Source organism: Maniola jurtina, chromosome 23, assembly GCF_905333055.1.
Source record: "Maniola jurtina chromosome 23, ilManJurt1.1, whole genome shotgun sequence".
Classification (NCBI taxonomy): Eukaryota; Metazoa; Arthropoda; class Insecta; order Lepidoptera; family Nymphalidae; genus Maniola; species Maniola jurtina.
The window spans coordinates 748807-766002 of NC_060051.1; the positions used below are offsets into that span (position 1 = coordinate 748807).

The window sequence follows — 17196 nt, forward strand, 5'->3', positions numbered from 1 at the left end:
GGCTTCAGATTTTTAAGGTACCGCTACCTCAAAGGAAAAAAAGAACCCTCATAGAATCACATCACATCGTTGTCTTATAGCATCTATCGCATCCACACATCATCATCATCATCATCATCATCATCATCATACCACAATAATTTTTTTGCGTTTTCAGTACCTATAGGAAATTCATCAGTTTTATAACAACTCTCCAAAAGCTGTTTTAGCCTAGTGGTTAGGACGTCTGCCTCCTAATCTGAGGTCAGGGACTCGATCCTGGGCAAACATTTCTAACTTTTCGGAGTTAAATATCACTTGCAAAAGAAAAACATCGTAAAGAAACCTGCATGCCTGAGAGTTCTCCATGTTCTCAAAAGTGTGTGAAGTCTACCAATTAACACTTGATCAGGGTGGCGGACTATAGCCAAAAGCCTTCTCATTCCGAGAGGAGACCCGTACTCTGTAGTGAACCAGCGATGAGTTGTTCATGATGATGATGATGATCGCATTACACCAAAGTGATATGTTTACGTTTTCAGGCTAGGAAATTCATAAGTTTTATAACAATTCTGTTTCGTGTAGGTGTGCTACGTTGAAGTATCCGGCTTCTACCACGGCAAGCTTCGTGGTCTGCTCGGAGACGGCAACAACGAACCTTTCGACGACTTCAGGGTACCCAACGGAAAGGTGAGCGTTCAGAGTTCCCATGTCCCATGAGATGTCCCATTCTTTTTTGCGTATATTTTACAATCAGAGATATCTTTTTAAAGTTAGTTATATTACTTATATTTTACAATCAGAAATATCTTTTTAGTTAGTTTTTAACTTACATTCAAATAAGAAGGAGAGCATGATGCCCCTTCCTCCCTCCTCTCTCCCTCCCCCCCGCTCCTTCGTCCTCTCTCCTTCTACCCCGCTCCTTCTCCTTCTCTCCTTCTTCCCCTCTCCTTCTCCCCCATCCTTCATCCCCTCTCTTTCATCGCCTCTCCCTCCCCCTACCTCCTCTCCTCTCTACCGCTCCCCCTTCCTTTACAAAGAGATCATGCTTGTAAACATTTCTTAATTAACGGATTAAATGCCTGGAGGCACACATTTTACCGGTTTGGCACTTTTGTTTAGTCACAACTTAACCATCTTCTATCGCTCTAGATCGTCACATCAGAGAGCGACTTCGGAAACGCGTACAAACTGGCGGGCAGCTGCAAACCTGTGGAGACTCCAGCTCACGACCATCAGCAGATGCACATGGCTCTTCCAGCGGCCTGCGAGGCTGTCTTCGGTGGTACCTCACCCCTCAAACCCTTGTCTCTGCTGCTGGACAACCATCCGTTCAGGTACGTACTTCTATAATCTTCTCCATCTTATCATCTTTTTAGCAATTCGGTAAGGTTCTACTTATTATTATAAACAGTCTAGCTAGTACTCGCGACTTCGTCCGTGTGAATTTAGATTTTTTTCTTTTAAACCCGTGGATATTTTATGATTTTCCGGAAAAAATAGCCTACGAGTACGTAACTGTACAGGTCTTTATCTACATATATCCATGCAAAAATCATGTCGATCCGTTGTTGCATTGCGGCGTGATTGAAGGACAAATCAACCCACTTTCGTATTTATAGTGTAGGTAGTGCAAAGCATAAGAATACCTTTGCATGCTGTGAAGTACTGTTCCTAGTTTTTTCTTTTGTGTATCCTTTTGTGTGCAGTAAAGATTTAAAAAAAGAAAGAAAGAAGGTTTGCTTCTGCTGGGTGTCTCACCTCACAGCTTCTTTGCTTAACTTTGACCCATCTATAAATAAACATCTTAACTCACAGACAAGCCTGCATCCACGCCTGCGGCGAAGACTCCCCCAAAGCAGCACAAGAGGCCTGCGACCTTGGACGAGCATACGCCATCCTTGCACAAACTGGCCTGCTCCCGGCCATCCTGCCTGCACACTGTCTGAAGTGTACTGATGCGGACAAACCCAGGGAAATCGGAGAAATCTACGACATTAAGATGCCCACCAAGCAAGCCGACATCATTGTTACTATTGAAATTACTGAGGTAAGTGAAAACAGGTGAAAAGTTGCACGCTCTCTTGGATGAATATACACCATCCTTGACAATTTAGAAATTGAATATTCCCAAATTGCCCTGCCGAGAATCAAACCTGGGCGCTCCCATTTATTATAAGACCACAGCACTCACATTTGCGCCAGAGAGGTCGTCAGAACTCTGCTCCATCAATCCCTACATGATGATTGATGAAATTAACTGACGTATCAGATCTATCTCCAGAAAGACGCATGAAGAAATAATTTATCTGTTACAGTCCTCCGAAAAAATGTACAAGGAGCTCATAGTCCCACTGGTGGGGCAGGTCATCGACCAGCTGAAGAGCAAGCGCATCACAGACGTCAAGGTCTACCTCGTCGGCATCAGCTCCAAGTATCCATACCCCATCATTTATGACACTGACCGTAAGTATCTTGAGCCTCTTATTTTCTTTATAAAGGGCTCTTGGAAAGGCCTATGTCCAACAGTGGACGCATACAGGCTGATGGAACGGATTGGAAAATTCTCTTTTTAATCTATGTAGTATGGATTAATTATTTCATTTTGCACCAGCCTGTAAGAGATTGCTTTAGCAATAAGGCTGCCATTGCACCGTCTTGTATAGTTTCTTATGTATCTTATAATGTTTTCTGTTTATATACAAGGTGTAACCAGGACGCTAACAAAAACAATGACAGGTGATAGTACTGAAAAGGTACCACCAAGAAAAACGCGGATAAAAATAGTCTATATTTTTTAAAAGTTTACAATATATTGCAAATAAAACATCTGACTGAAGCTAGAGGTCAACGAACGTTACGTAAATAGGTCACTCGGTGTCAATGCCACGTCTTAGGTGGGGCATTGTCCCGAGTTTAGCACGCTATATATTGCGGGTTTGAAAAACACTTAATCACTAAAACTACAAGATAAAACAAGTGGTTATTTGCATCGGATTGTGTTAAGATAGTGTAATAATAATAATAACGCTATTTTTTTGCTAACGTTCTGGTCACACTCTGTATATTATGTTTGTGTGTGCAATAAAGAATTCTACATATAACTCTAGCACGTAGCAATACGTCCCTCTGTAAGCTTGTAATGATGTTTTCATTACTAGGTAGATAGTGATTTAAAAAAAATATATAATCTATCCCACAGTAAAACTGAAGAGTGCCAAGGTGCATTTCGACGACCAGTCTCGTTACAACAAGATGAAGTCACTGCAAGTGGGAGACCCTCGCACCGACTACTACATCAGATACCTCGCCAATATTGTTGAGAACATCAGGGTCACTTTCGGTAAGTTCCACTTTACTGCTCGCAATCAAAAATCCATATTACATTCTTGGACGAATAAATACTTATTCCATACTAATATTATACGCACGCACCTCTAACTTTTCAGTTATGTGCATTTTAAGCAATTAAATATCACTTGCTTTAATAGTGAAGGAAAACATCGTGAGGAAACCTGCATGCCTGAGAGTTCTCAATGTTCTCAAAGGTGTGTGAAGTCTGCCAATCCGCATTGGGCCAGCGTGGCAGACTATGGCCTTAACCCTTCTCTGACTAACATTATAAATGCGCTAGTGTGTTTGTTTGTCTGCTAGCTTTTAACGGCCCAACGGTTAAATTAATTTTAATGAAAGGTACAGAGTTAGCTTAACTAGACCCCAGAAAATCAAAGAGTTTTTACGAGATTTTTTAAAACCTAAGCGGACGAAGTCGCGGGCATCCTCTAGTTTTAAATAAATTAAACAAATCTCTTATTATATTATTTTCGTCCAGGTCTCCAAAACATCATGGTTTCATACGACACTATCTACGACCTGCCTCTGCGCGCTGGAGCGGTCAAGCACATGATCAGTGGTATTGGCGACTATTGCTTTAGACAGGATATATTGGTGAGTACTCCATCTCATTTCTACTTCTACTCCACTCCTACTACGGTACACGGTACTACGGTATACTGCAGGTAGCTAGCTAGTAGCTAGCCACCTATGAAAGCCACCTGCATGAAAAAAAAGATCTTTATCGTCAACCTATAGACATCCTCTGCTAAACATAGATCTCTTGAAGGATTTTTGTTTTCCAAAACTTGAAAGAAAAATTCAATATGGCGGGACAGTCCTTGTTTTAATTATTTTATCCATGCAAATCCTAATTAAAGTCAAAGTCAAAGTCAAAATCATTTATTCAAAGTAGGTACAATTGTGTACTCTTTTTGATAGTCGAAATTGTTAAATTTGTACGATATAGTGGTGATAATTAATTACGAAATCAAAATGTGACACATATTGACATACTTTATCCACATACATCTAAAATATTAAAAAATTCACTATAGCACTATTTTGTTAGAAAAATATTGTGATTGGTAAACTCTACTTAATTAGGTATTAAAGCACTCATGTTTTTATACCCTCTGTTAAGCGGAATTTACATAACGAAATTAGTAGCATGAAATTAGTTTCATGACATTAATTTCATTATCAATTGCACGTGTAAATCAAACGAATACGTGCATTACGAAATTAGACGTTTACACGTGCAATTGATAGTGAAATTAATGTCGTGAAACTAATTTCGTAATGTAAATTCCGCTTTATGCCACTGTTGCATAAACTATTAATATTTTATTAATAATATCTACTTCTTAAGTCAGTATTATTAAGTTTCTAAGTATAAACTATTAATTTTCCAGACAAGCTCATTACGTTCGGTGATGTACGACGTCTTCTTCAAAAACCTCGGCCTGTCTTACTCCCTCATCAAGGGAACTCCTGGCATAAAGATCGGAGGTGGCAAGGATGTCAACCAAGTTGTTGGTAAGATATTTTATTTCTAACTAGCTGGTGCCCGCAGCTTCGCTCACGTTGAAATAGATTTTTAAAAATCCCGTGGAAGCCCTTTGTTTTCCCGGGATTAAAAGTAGTCCATGCCAGTCCCGGAGATGCTATTTCTGTACCGAGTTTCATCAAAATCGTTTGAATTTTCTGTTTTCCTGTGGGAACATGTTACTTTGCCGGGATAAAAAGTAGCCTATGTAACCCCAGGATGTAACTTGACTCCGTTGAGCCGTGGAAAGGTAGCAAACAGACAGATAGATACTTTCGCATTTATCATATTAGTATCTACGGATTAGTTGATGCCCGCGACTTACTGTGGATTTAGATTTTGTATAAATCCCGTGGGAACTCTTTAATTTTCCGGGATAAAAAGTATCTTACGTCCAGCCCAAGAATTTAAGCTATCCCTGTACCAGATTTCCTTGAAGTGTGGGTAAAAACGCTATCATAAAAATTATAAACTATTATTTTCTTTTCACAGGTTTCTCCAAACACGGCGTGCTACTGCTGGGTGACAAGAAACAGAAGGAAACCGAAACCCTGAGGAGTACTCTCCACTTGGAGGTGGTAGACGATTGCATTGAATTCTCGCAAGATGTAAGTTTCTAACATTGAAAAAAAAAAAACTGTTCAAATCGATTAAATACGAGTTCGACTCTTTCACGAACAGTTCTGTATAATATATGTCCTTTTGAAATTTTTTTTAATTGACATGGCGGCCATTTTGAATTTTATTTTTGTGATATTGTAACCACAAATTCACGGTTTTCAGATTTTTCCTTTACCCGTGCAATAAGACTTACCTTCCTGCCATATTTCATGATTCTAGGACAACAGGAAGTATCTTATAACAATTTCTTGACAGACACGACAGACAACAAAATTATTTTATCCGTTTGTCCTTTTGACGTACGGAACCCTAAAAACCACTTACAAACCGATCGGTTCTTTTCCCAGACGGAAGGCTACACATTCTCAGCGACCACCTTCGCCGCCTGCGACCCTGGCAAGCAGAAGCAGTACCTCCAGACCGCTGCAACCTCCATCGTGAACCGCATGCTGCATGAGAACCTGCTGCAGGTCTGCACTTGCAGCTACGTGGACATCTACAGAGCGCGGTCCGTCTGTGTCGTTAAGGAGAGGAAAGAAGCGGTATGTGTCTTTTTTTTATTTAAATACAAGTTGAATCACCTAGTGGTAAGTGATTATGCAGTCTAAAATGGTAGCGGGCTGACCTGGAAGGGTTATGGCAGTTTTTATTGAACCCATACCCCTTTGGTTTCTACACGGCATCGTACCGGCGCTAAATCGCTTGGCCGTACGGTACGGTTGGTAGGGTGGTAACTAGCGATGGCCGTAGCCTCTCACCAGACCAGACCAGAGAACAGACCTCCCACTAATAAGACCACAGCGGTTATTACTGCGCCAGGAAGTTCATCAAAAACTACCAACCTCTTCGTAGTTCGAAAAACTGATAGACGTTGGGTTCCCAAAGTGCTAAAATGGTGACCTCACTCGCATTGTAAAGCGCAACGTTTTAAGACCCCCATGGGTCTAGTAGCTGAATCAGTCCTCGAATAAAAAAAATTAATAGTTTGAACCTAATATATTTTTATTTTGTCCTCAGGCTCGCAGACGAAAGTAAAGACAGCCCATCGCTGATCTCCAGCGCTACATCTACCAAATATTCTTAGTTTTACCACTACGGGCTCAGCAAAATCAGGAAAGAGGAATTTTTGAAAAAAAAATCTCATATAAGTTGATAATAAATAAGAATTTTTGATTGTTTTCTGGTTGAAATTTTATTTGGAAAAAAGCAGGGTCGTAGCTAGAGATTATAGTACAGAAGGGTTTAATTCCTTTTGAAATGTTTGCTTGAAGTAATGTTAAGGTTTGAAGTTAGATTTTTGTATTTAGTTTAGGATTGGTTAGAGATGGCTTCGTTTTATTTTAATAAAATGATAGACAGTTTTTATCTCAACCTAAAAAAATTAAATTCAAATAAGGCTAAGTACAATACAAATATCAAGCTCCATTAAGTTACCTTTTTGTACAACTGAAGTTATATTTCAATGTTACAATTTTAATCTTTTGTTGGTGAAAATCAGATTTTGTACATTTCTAACTTAAACTACCATAAATACCAAAAACATTTGAGTAATTGAACTTCGATAATAATTCAATAATCCGCTTCTATACTTTTTTCTCTAGCTACATCTCTGAAGAAATAATAATTACGATATAGGAATCGAAAATATTTTTCGAGAACAAATTATTGTAAATTACACATTTTAATTTTTTTATTTTATCGATTTGATTCTTATTTTTTATCAGCCTATCTTAGAGCCTGTATATATTAGACTCACCAAATGTTGTTAAGTATAGACTAAACTATTTATGTCAAAATACCGAACCAAATGTAAAGTTTTAATCGGAAGCTGTATTAAAACAAATTGTAATGTAATAAAAATATATTATTTACATTTTTGGTTTTTTTTTCTTCAGCCCAACAAATACTAATTTTTGTATTTCACGTAGACGACATAGCGACGTTACCAGTAGCTCGAACCTGCATCAATCATTATTACAATCGCAATTGTTGTTATTGGCTTTTATCCTATTCTTGTTGCAACAATTAATGCATTGTAGCCAATAGTGAGAGAGCGTCAACCAATCACAGGTGATTGCGATTGTTACATTGTAGCTGTCATTCTACCGCAATCGAGCTGTATTTTTGCGACTACTACCGCTCCCTTCACTTTCGCTTCAGGAAAGTCCAAAAGTCGTTTGTAGGAATGATTATTATCTTTTTATAACAAAAATCCGCAACCTATTTGGACTTGCCTTTACACAAACTTCACACGTGGATTTGATATGCAGCTCGCTCCAGCAATGCGCGGGACCACAATTAGGTACTTTTATACATGGTCATAGCATTGTAATCAAATCTTTGAAAAGAACCGAGTTTCTTATTGACTCTTTTCGGTAGGAAAGATATTTTGTCCCTGTGGTAGGTAGATGCATTTGACAGATGACTCTACTTCTTCATTCTCGTAATCCTCTGGGACAGCAATCCGACACGACCAGAGAGATACCAGACGCAAGAACAACGTAACAGACAAGTGATTACGAATATTAATGTATATTATTATAGGTAATTAGGTAGGTACCTACAATAATATTATATCTTGGTACTGTTTTCAATAAAGGAAAACGTATGAAAACCATGCGAAATAATATTAAGTAGGTATATATTAAGTAATCCAAAAATAGGACTGAGTGAACTAAAATAATTTTATTATTACACTTACATACGTGCATTTAGTAATACTTACTCATCTATATAATGTACCTACGTTTTTTATCACGTTTATTTGTATTTAAAATGCGAAAGTGTATCTGTCTGTCTTCTAGCTTTTCGTGGCTCATCTGTAAAACTGTTTTGGACGTTTGGTAACCTGGAAACAGGCATTAGGCTACTTTTTAACCCGAAAAATCAAAAAGTTCCCACTCGATTTTTTCTGACAGGATTTTTTAGACAGACACATTTTCGCATTTATAAATATTATTATATTTATTTATATTCGTATATGGATCAGTATGAAAGTATGGATGCTCTTCAAGGCACTGAGGTAGATAACCAAATTAAGGAATGTCAAAGCACGCTCGCCTCTTCCAAAGTAGGCCACAACCATAAAGTAAAGATAAACCGTGATTTACTTACTAAGACCACAGTTCAAGACAGTTAGCCAAGCTTTTTGACATATCGTCTATTCGATGAAACCGAGAGTTCCCTCACTCTAGTTCACTCTGCTAAAGCTCAACGCATACCTAAGAAGGAAAGCCGGGCCATGGAATTTTAGGAATCCGTACCCGAAGCACCCCGAAGGGTGCCAACGGGACTCTATTACAAAGCCTCCCTCCATCCGTCCGTCCGTCTGTCTGTCTGTCAGCGGATTGTAGCTCGTGAAATAGGTTTGAGATTTTGACAGATAGCGTTATTGTGCGACTTTGTTTAATACCATGTAGATTGTAGATATACTCTAATCATCAGAATCGACGCCAATAAGATGTTAAAAAAAATTGGTTGTCTGTAAAGTCGGTTTACTGACGATAGTTGAACGTGACAACAAAGGCCGATTGTCCTTCTTTGTCGCTCGTTCCGCGCTCTCGCTTGCACTTCAAGCCTTGCATGGAACGCCTCAGAGCGAGGTAACGCCGCATGAGTCATGTTTTTTCGTGCTTGTAGCCGGCTCTATCGAATTATAAGACGTTGTCACGTCAATAACTGAGTAGTTAACGTTAACAGTGCATTAAAGTCAAGCGTTAACCTCGGCTCGGTGAGGCACCTCGCGCCGATAAGGTTGGTATCTGACCGCACGGGCGCATGATTCATGCCTTGTTATTGAAGCCAGCAGGATAATACAGCCAGTTTTGCTTTAACCGTTACCGCAGTGGTTTACCGGACCGATTGCGTAGTTTGAGGTAAAATTATTTATAGTTGTACTTTAATAATCACACTAATATTGTAGTAAAAGTTTGTGTGTGTGTGTGTTTGTGTGTGTGTTTGTGTGTTTGTTACTTTTTCACGCAAAAACCACTGGACGTAGTGGGCTGTACTTTTTATCCCGGAAAATCAAAGTGTTTCCGTGGGATGAAAAACCTATTCCACGCGGACGAAGTCGCGGGCACCAGCTAGTCACACTAATATTATAAAGGTGTAAATTTGTATGTGTGTGTGTATGTACCTATGTTTGTTACTCTTTCACGCAAAAACTACTGGACGTATTTGGTGGCTGTTTGGAATAGAGATAGATCAAAAAATTCCCGCGGGATTAAAAAACCTATATCCACGATCCACGCGGATAAAGTCATATAATCTAGTCATTATAAGTATTTTGGAGGTACCTACCTTACATGGTTAAACTTTTGAGATGTTTGTTTGATTTTTTACCTAACCAACGAGAGAAGAGCAACCGCCGAGTTTCTTGCTAGTTCTTCTCGGTAGGAAAGGCATTCCGAACCACTGGTAGATGCTTTTGACAATTCAAAAGTACTTGTAAAAGTCTAATTGAATAAAAATATTTTGAATTTGAATATACCTAAGTATATAGTACGGTTAAGTACCACAGATTTTTATTTTGCAAAGTAACCGTTTGGAGCACAGATCACTATTATACTAATCTGGGTTTGAAACGCTGAATGTAGATTGTAGATGTATAAATGGACCGGTCCGTGCAGTTTCGAATTTCGATACCTACTCCGATTCTGACATGTAATAATAAATAACTCTACCAAGCACACTGTTCGTTACATAATATACGTTCACATATAGTTAAGTAATTCGATTGAATTAAAGCTTTGTACAGTTGTTGTCGGGACTTGCGTGGAGGTTTAGTCTTACAAAAAGTGTGGATTGTGATATTTTAAATTGTAGTAGCCAAAAGGCTAATATAGGTAATAGTGCTAGTTTTGCTTTAACCGTATAGTTAATTAATTCGATTGAATTAAATCTTTGTACAATCGTTGTCGGAACTTGCGTGGAGGTTTAGTGTTACAAAAAGTGTACATTGTTACCAACTATATTTTAAATTATAGATAGATAGATAGATAGAAACTCTTTATTGCACACAAAAACACATATAAGGATAACAACACAGTAAGAAGAAAACAGAAAAAAACAATTGTGTGCAAAGGCGGCCTTATTGCTTGGAGCAATCTCTACCAGGCAACCTTTGCTGAAAGGAGAAGTTCTAGGAAGGAGGTTGGATAGTACCAAGTCGCAAGGATTTTTTTACAAAGATTTATATATATACTAATAAACATAAAAAAGTAATTATATATATACAGGGTGGTCAAAAAGTCGTGGATCAAACGCAATAGGGAGATAGAGGAGGACATTTCCAGCAAAAAATATTTCTACAGCATGGCCTTATTTAAATTGCCCTAAGAGTTATGAATATTTTTGAGATTTTTAACAAAATACCAGATTCTCTTACAATTAGACTAATTTAAAAAAAATGAGATAAAAAATAATAAAACAAACGATGCTGTGTCATTACTAGATAATGTATCAGCACTACAAACCTTCTATTGAGGCTCTGGGTGCCAAATTACAAGAGCAATTAATTTTTTTCCAAAACTTTTAAAGCGTTACCAAAAATTTAATGTCACTTTAAAAGCGCACTGTGAAAAAAAAATGTACTACGGAAAAGTGACCCTGTATCAGAAAAACTTGCTGATTTAATGCCAATTTAAATGAGGTATAACACATTACTCTTTGTTTCGTAATTCTGGTATTATAATTGTTTTTTCATATCAAGGTGCAAATTTCAGTAGATTAGTTTAATTCAAAATAATTTTGAAGATTATCATGCTGCTAGTTAAACTGCTAGTTTTTTGTACGTTGGAATGCTAGAAACATCACTGTGCTTGTCACACTTAAAATTTGTGAAAAGAACAGAAACTGTTCACTACCACCACGTGCCAGAACTACCCAGAACGCCCTCTTTTCTAGGAAACAAAAGGATAAAAAAACTATACCTCTCTTTCACATCCTTCCTTATTCCAACAATGCAAATAGAAATGATGATTAGTGTGAACGAGAGGCATAGTTTCTTTATCCTTTTGTTTCCTAGAAAAGATGAACTACTTGCAAGACGGGCGTTCTGGGTAGTTCTGGGTGGTTCTGGCACGAGGTGGTAGTGAAGAGTTTCTATTCTTTTCACAAATTTTAAGTGTGACAAGCACAGTGATGTTTCTAGCATTCCAACATACAAAAAACTAGCAGTTTAACTAGCAGCATGATAATCTTCAAAATTATTTTGAATTAAACTAATCTACTGAAATTTGCACCTTGATATGAAAAAACAATTATAATACCAGAATTACGAAACAAAGAGTAATGTGTTATACCTCATTTAAATTGGCATTAAATCAGCAAGTTTTTCTGATACAGGGTCACTTTTCCGTAGTACATTTTTTTTTCACAGTGCGCTTTTAAAGTGACATTAAATTTTTGGTAACGCTTTAAAAGTTTTGGAAAAAAATTAATTGCTCTTGTAATTTGGCACCCAGAGCCTCAATAGAAGGTTTGTAGTGCTGATACATTATCTAGTAATGACACAGCATCGTTTGTTTTATTATTTTTTATCTCATTTTTTTTAAATTAGTCTAATTGTAAGAGAATCTGGTATTTTGTTAAAAATCTCAAAAATATTCATAACTCTTAGGGCAATTTAAATAAGGCCATGCTGTAGAAATATTTTTTGCTGGAAATGACCTCCTCTATCTCCCTATTTCGTTTGATCCACGACTTTTTGACCACCCTGTATATAATATATAAATATATATGTATATGCTATATATAACAATATAGTTACTTGCATATAATATAAAAGGGATACATATAATATAAAAAATAATAATATAATAAATAAAAACAATATTTAAACTATTATGGCATAGAACATTATAGTAGCCAAAAGGATAACAAATAGTGCTAGTTTTGCTTTAACCGTAATTACAGTGGTTTAGGGAGTTTGTTACTTACTGGATTGATCGTGTAGTTTAAGGTAAATAATTTATTTTTAGTTACAATTTAGTAATCAGTAAAGAATTTTAGTTTAACTTCGTAGTTACATACCTATTAAATACATATTAAACTTTTTGAGGACCTATTTGGGCTTACCACAACACAATCTCACTAAATTGACCAACTCTGTGATCAACACTGAATGTTGGCCATCAAGCTAATTTGATATAAGTTGGCTGTACATTGCTGCCTCACTGAGTGATATAAGAATAGTTTTTCGTAGAAAGCCTTCAATGCATTAAAAATAAATGTCAAATAGGATTTATTCTATAATTCAGTGTTGACTGTCTAAATCTGTCTTTTTCCACAGACAGCGTTATTTATGAAATAAAACAGCAATATAATAATCATATAATTATCTGTCACTTTATTTTAGAGACTACATTAAGTATGTGTGTTTGTTTGTCGTTTCTTCTGTTCCGTCATAATTCCCAAATTACTAATCATTAATAAGAATGAGGTATCGTTGACTTTGCACGTAATAATATGTCTCATCTTTAATGACGTCATGCTAAATCAAATAAGTATAGCGGATATGAGCGGATAGGCATGACTAACACAAATACATCAAGAAAAAATGTTTGAGATAAGTGTGTGGAGCATTGGAGTTACTAGAGGTCGTTTGTATCGAGTAATATTGAAACTAGACGTTGCCCGCAGCTTTGCCGCGTGGATTTATATTAAAAATCCCGTGGGAACTTTTGATTTTCCAGGACAAAAGTAGACTATCCGCAGTAGCCCGTCCCCGGGATGCAAGGTATTTCTGTACCTTTCGTAAAAACATTTAAACGGATGATCCTTCAATAATCCCGTGGGATCACCAGGATTTAGAAATGCAATTCCTTACAGTAGCAGGGTTGAGGAGTTGGGTCCTCGTTCCCGCCATAGTTACTTAAATTTAATAATTATAATATTAATTACGATTTACAAGTAAGTATATGGTAGGAACAGTCTACCTTAACAGGCATACGATATCATTATAATATTGCTGCATTGTAGTCGGGATCGACTCCATGAGACAATGGTGCAAGTATTATATACTTATAAATATTTATTGGATGACTGAGATCCCTACACTGCACCAGCTGAAAAAACAGCTGCTAGTAATTCGTTACATATAACTAACTAACAAAGAACACACAGCATTTGGATGCAAACATACATACATAGACTGCTAAAATCATAACCCTTCTTTTTGGCTTTACCGTAGTCGGGTAAAAAGATATTTCCTTACCATTCCAGCCACCATGGCGCCACTATCACTGAAGATAGTGCTGGACGAGGGCGCGGTAACCAGGACCCTGATGTTCGACGGCGCTACCAAGATCAAAGACGCTCACGAAATTGTCAAAGATAAGATTCTTGCCTTGGACCCTAATAAAGGTAAACCAAACACAATAGGGGTACCTATCAAACGTCCGCCTCCTAGTATTTGTGGGATCAGAATTCGATCCCTGGCACGCACCTCTAAATTTTCGGATCATCGATCGGAGTTATGTATCACTTGCTTTATCAGTAAAATAAAACATCGTGAGGAAACCTAAGGGTTCTCTATAATATTCTCAAAGGTATGTAAAATCTACCAATCTGCACTTGACTGGAAAATCGATAAACTTCCCTTGCAAGTTTTAAAAAGGCATTTCACGACACGTCGACGTGGCAATCGGGGTATGAGCTCTATCCCGCACCGTATTAGTGCGGGTCGTCCCCACCCCGATTGCCATGTCGACCTGTCGCGAAATACCTACCTAGTATAGTCTAATGGACGCCTATAAAGCGATGTCAATCTGACCTTCACAAAGTTTATATAACCTGTTATGGGAAAACGAGTTATGGATTCAAATGTCCACATATTTTTGGTATTTATATTACCTTATCAAAATTTCCTCATATGGCTAATACTAAGTTAGTATTTAAAAACAAATAGTTGTAGTACGCGACAGGTTGAGATGGCAATCGGGGTATGAGACGCGGGGATGCCCCGCATACCCACACGTCAACCGCAGCAGGTGGGTGGGTTAGCGCGGGTGGGTGTGAGGGGCGTCCCCACCCCGGTTGCCATCTCAACCTGTCGCACACTATGGGTGTGGTTTTTCTAGTACGGCTAATAGCTATTAACATGGCTGCGGAATTATGCGTTTGTGATATGCATTTCACTAGTTATCATCAAATGGAAAAAGGAACCCTTATAGGATTTTTGTTGTTGTCTGTCTGTCTGTACGTCTGTCAAGAAAACCTATAGGCTGTGCTATAGGATACTTCCCTTTGACCTAGAATCATGAAATTTAGCAGATAGGTAGGTCTCATAGCACAAGTAAAGGAAAAATCCGGTAACCATAAAGTCTTTACATGACAAAAAAAAATAGACAACAGTTACCAACCTATATAATATCTATACCTATACAGTATACAGTGTACGATGGTACGGAACCCTTCGTACGCAAGGCCGACTCGCACTTGACCGGCTTTTCTCTATTCACCAGATTACGGCTTCTTCCTGACATCAGTGGACAACGACAGTTCTGGAGTTTGGCTGCAAGAAAACAAAACCCTAGAATACTACATGATAAGAGATGGAGATTCATTGTTCTACTTGCCCAAGTTACGGAACCTAAAAGTTCGGATGTTAGATGGTAAGTAAACTTTTTATAAAGTATGTTTGGACTTTGGAGACACATTCTTATTACAAAAAATTAAACAAAGACAAGTCTAACTTAGTTATGACTAATCTGACGCTAACAAGCAACAAAAACTAGATTAGGAATCCAAATTCAACCTATACTTTTTTTTATAAACTTAAATTAAAACAAGTGTAAATTAAAAATTTATAACACCCCCGACAAGTGAAGGTTACAGTAACTAGAAAAGAGCTGATAACTTTCAAACGGCTGAACCGATTTTTTTGGATTATAGCTAAGAACACTCTCGATCAAGCTACCTTTCAAACAAAGAAAACTAAACTAAAATCGGTTCATTAGTTTAGGAGCTACGATACCACAGACAGATACACAGATACACACGTCAAACTTATAACACCCCTCTTTTTGGGTCGGGGGTTAAAAATGTGAGTTGCCTAAAACCGACCACAAAAACTGGAGTCCATTAAGTGTCTAATATCTATCATATTGTTTTCGTAATTTAAGGTGCTGTAAAGACGCTACAAGTGGATGAATCACAGAAAATCGAAGACTTGATGGTTGTGATCTGTGAGAAAATTGGTACCGCCAACCACGAGGAGTATGGCCTGGTGAGTGCCTGTTTAAAATTATAATCTGCATTTGTGCGCCGAACCACCAGTTTAATTCTTTGTATCAAACTTGTGCCAGTAGTCTTGTCATCCAAAGAAGTAATTAAGCCTGGTGAAATATCTCGTAAAAGCAAATTATTTGCTTCGATAAGCTTTTTAACGGACGGACGTGAGGACTGCAAGAAGTGAAACGAAAGCACGCGGCAATGAAACGTACTTTATTGGCTGGGCAGCATTGCAGCTCATAATATGAATGAGCGAGACAGAGTATAAGAGGGAATAAATTCTTACACTCTTATTTTGTCAAAATCTGAAAGTTTCTGGTAGGAGGCTTCGGCCGTGGCTAGTTACCTCCCTACCGGCAAAGCCGTCTCGCCAAGCGATTAAGCGATTCGATACGAAACCAAAAGAGTATCGGTGTAACAAAAACTGCCATACCCCTGTTAGGCTAGCCCGCTCCCATCTTAGACTTTATCATCACTTACCACCAGGTGAGATTGTACTCAAGGACTAATTTGTATCTGAATTAAAAAAAACAGACAAATTAAGCTTCTATTGAGTGTCCTACGGGTTATGTATTCTTTCAGTGCCGTGAGGAGACGCAGGCTGTAGAGGAAACTGCGAAATCTCCTATGGGAACGTTAACATTGAAAAGGAAGACAAGAGAGAAAGATGCTCAGCTTCAACAGATGAGCAAGAAACTAAAAACTGACGACAACGGTAAGGTCCACCAAAACGCTTCCCCTAATTTTCTTATTTGGACCGTTTTAGATAATATACTAGAGATCATCAGTTTGTTAAATTAATGAACTCTACATCAAAATAATCTGGACCGTTTGAATCAAATATGTAAAAAATCAAGATTACTTTAGATGCTATCAAAATCGACAGTAATATTAAGATCTGAAAATTCGCAGTTTTTTAACACAAAAACTAATTGATTTGGCATCACAACACTCTCAGACAGTAGTTATGGGCATTTTTATGCTGAATGTCGTAAGAGAATCACACTTTTATCGAGATTATACCACTCGGTGGGTTTTAATTGTTGCAACTGTAGTAGATAACACCACCACTGACCACAACAAGAGTTGCATGTTGACGATTTAAAAGACTTTCCTTTTCTCTACAAATATTTTTGAATTGATACAGGAATTATTTAAACCCCTTTTCACCCCCTTCAGTTCCTTAAATTTTATTTTGTTTTTTACCTTTACAATCGTATATTTTTTGTTTAAGTTATTGTACTGACATAGAATATGATTATAATATTTTCAGTGGAATGGCTAGATCAGCGAAGAACCTTGCGGGAGTTGAGGGTAGAACCAAAAGATACGCTACTGTTCAAGAGACGCCTCTTCTATTCTGACCGCAACATCGACTCCAGAGACCCTGTACAGTTAAATCTCTTGTATGTACAGACAAGAGACGCCATATTGGATGGCAGACAGGTCGTCACCGAAGATAAAGGTATAATTTAATT

At 37.7% G+C, this 17196-nt stretch overlaps 2 protein-coding genes across 2 annotated transcripts in view; both read left to right on the top strand.

The window, feature by feature from the left end:
- LOC123877291 (apolipophorins) overlaps positions 1 to 7355 on the top strand; it is a 51095-nt gene extending 43740 nt beyond the window's left edge. The window contains exons 50-59 of the mRNA XM_045923914.1: positions 565 to 669; positions 1132 to 1316; positions 1798 to 2029; positions 2298 to 2445; positions 3182 to 3322; positions 3812 to 3927; positions 4728 to 4851; positions 5354 to 5469; positions 5830 to 6024; positions 6500 to 7355. Coding sequence (XP_045779870.1) covers positions 565 to 669; positions 1132 to 1316; positions 1798 to 2029; positions 2298 to 2445; positions 3182 to 3322; positions 3812 to 3927; positions 4728 to 4851; positions 5354 to 5469; positions 5830 to 6024; positions 6500 to 6517 — 1380 coding nt within the window. The 3' untranslated portion in view covers positions 6518 to 7355. The remainder of the gene's footprint in view (positions 1 to 564; positions 670 to 1131; positions 1317 to 1797; positions 2030 to 2297; positions 2446 to 3181; positions 3323 to 3811; positions 3928 to 4727; positions 4852 to 5353; positions 5470 to 5829; positions 6025 to 6499) is intronic.
- Positions 7356 to 9271: 1916 nt separating this feature from the next.
- Positions 9272 to 17196, top strand: part of LOC123877290 (extracellular matrix-binding protein ebh-like) — a 49300-nt gene continuing 41375 nt past the window's right edge. The window contains exons 1-6 of the mRNA XM_045923913.1: positions 9272 to 9357; positions 13709 to 13849; positions 14950 to 15099; positions 15610 to 15713; positions 16301 to 16433; positions 16992 to 17183. Coding sequence (XP_045779869.1) covers positions 13714 to 13849; positions 14950 to 15099; positions 15610 to 15713; positions 16301 to 16433; positions 16992 to 17183 — 715 coding nt within the window. The 5' untranslated portion in view covers positions 9272 to 9357; positions 13709 to 13713. The remainder of the gene's footprint in view (positions 9358 to 13708; positions 13850 to 14949; positions 15100 to 15609; positions 15714 to 16300; positions 16434 to 16991; positions 17184 to 17196) is intronic.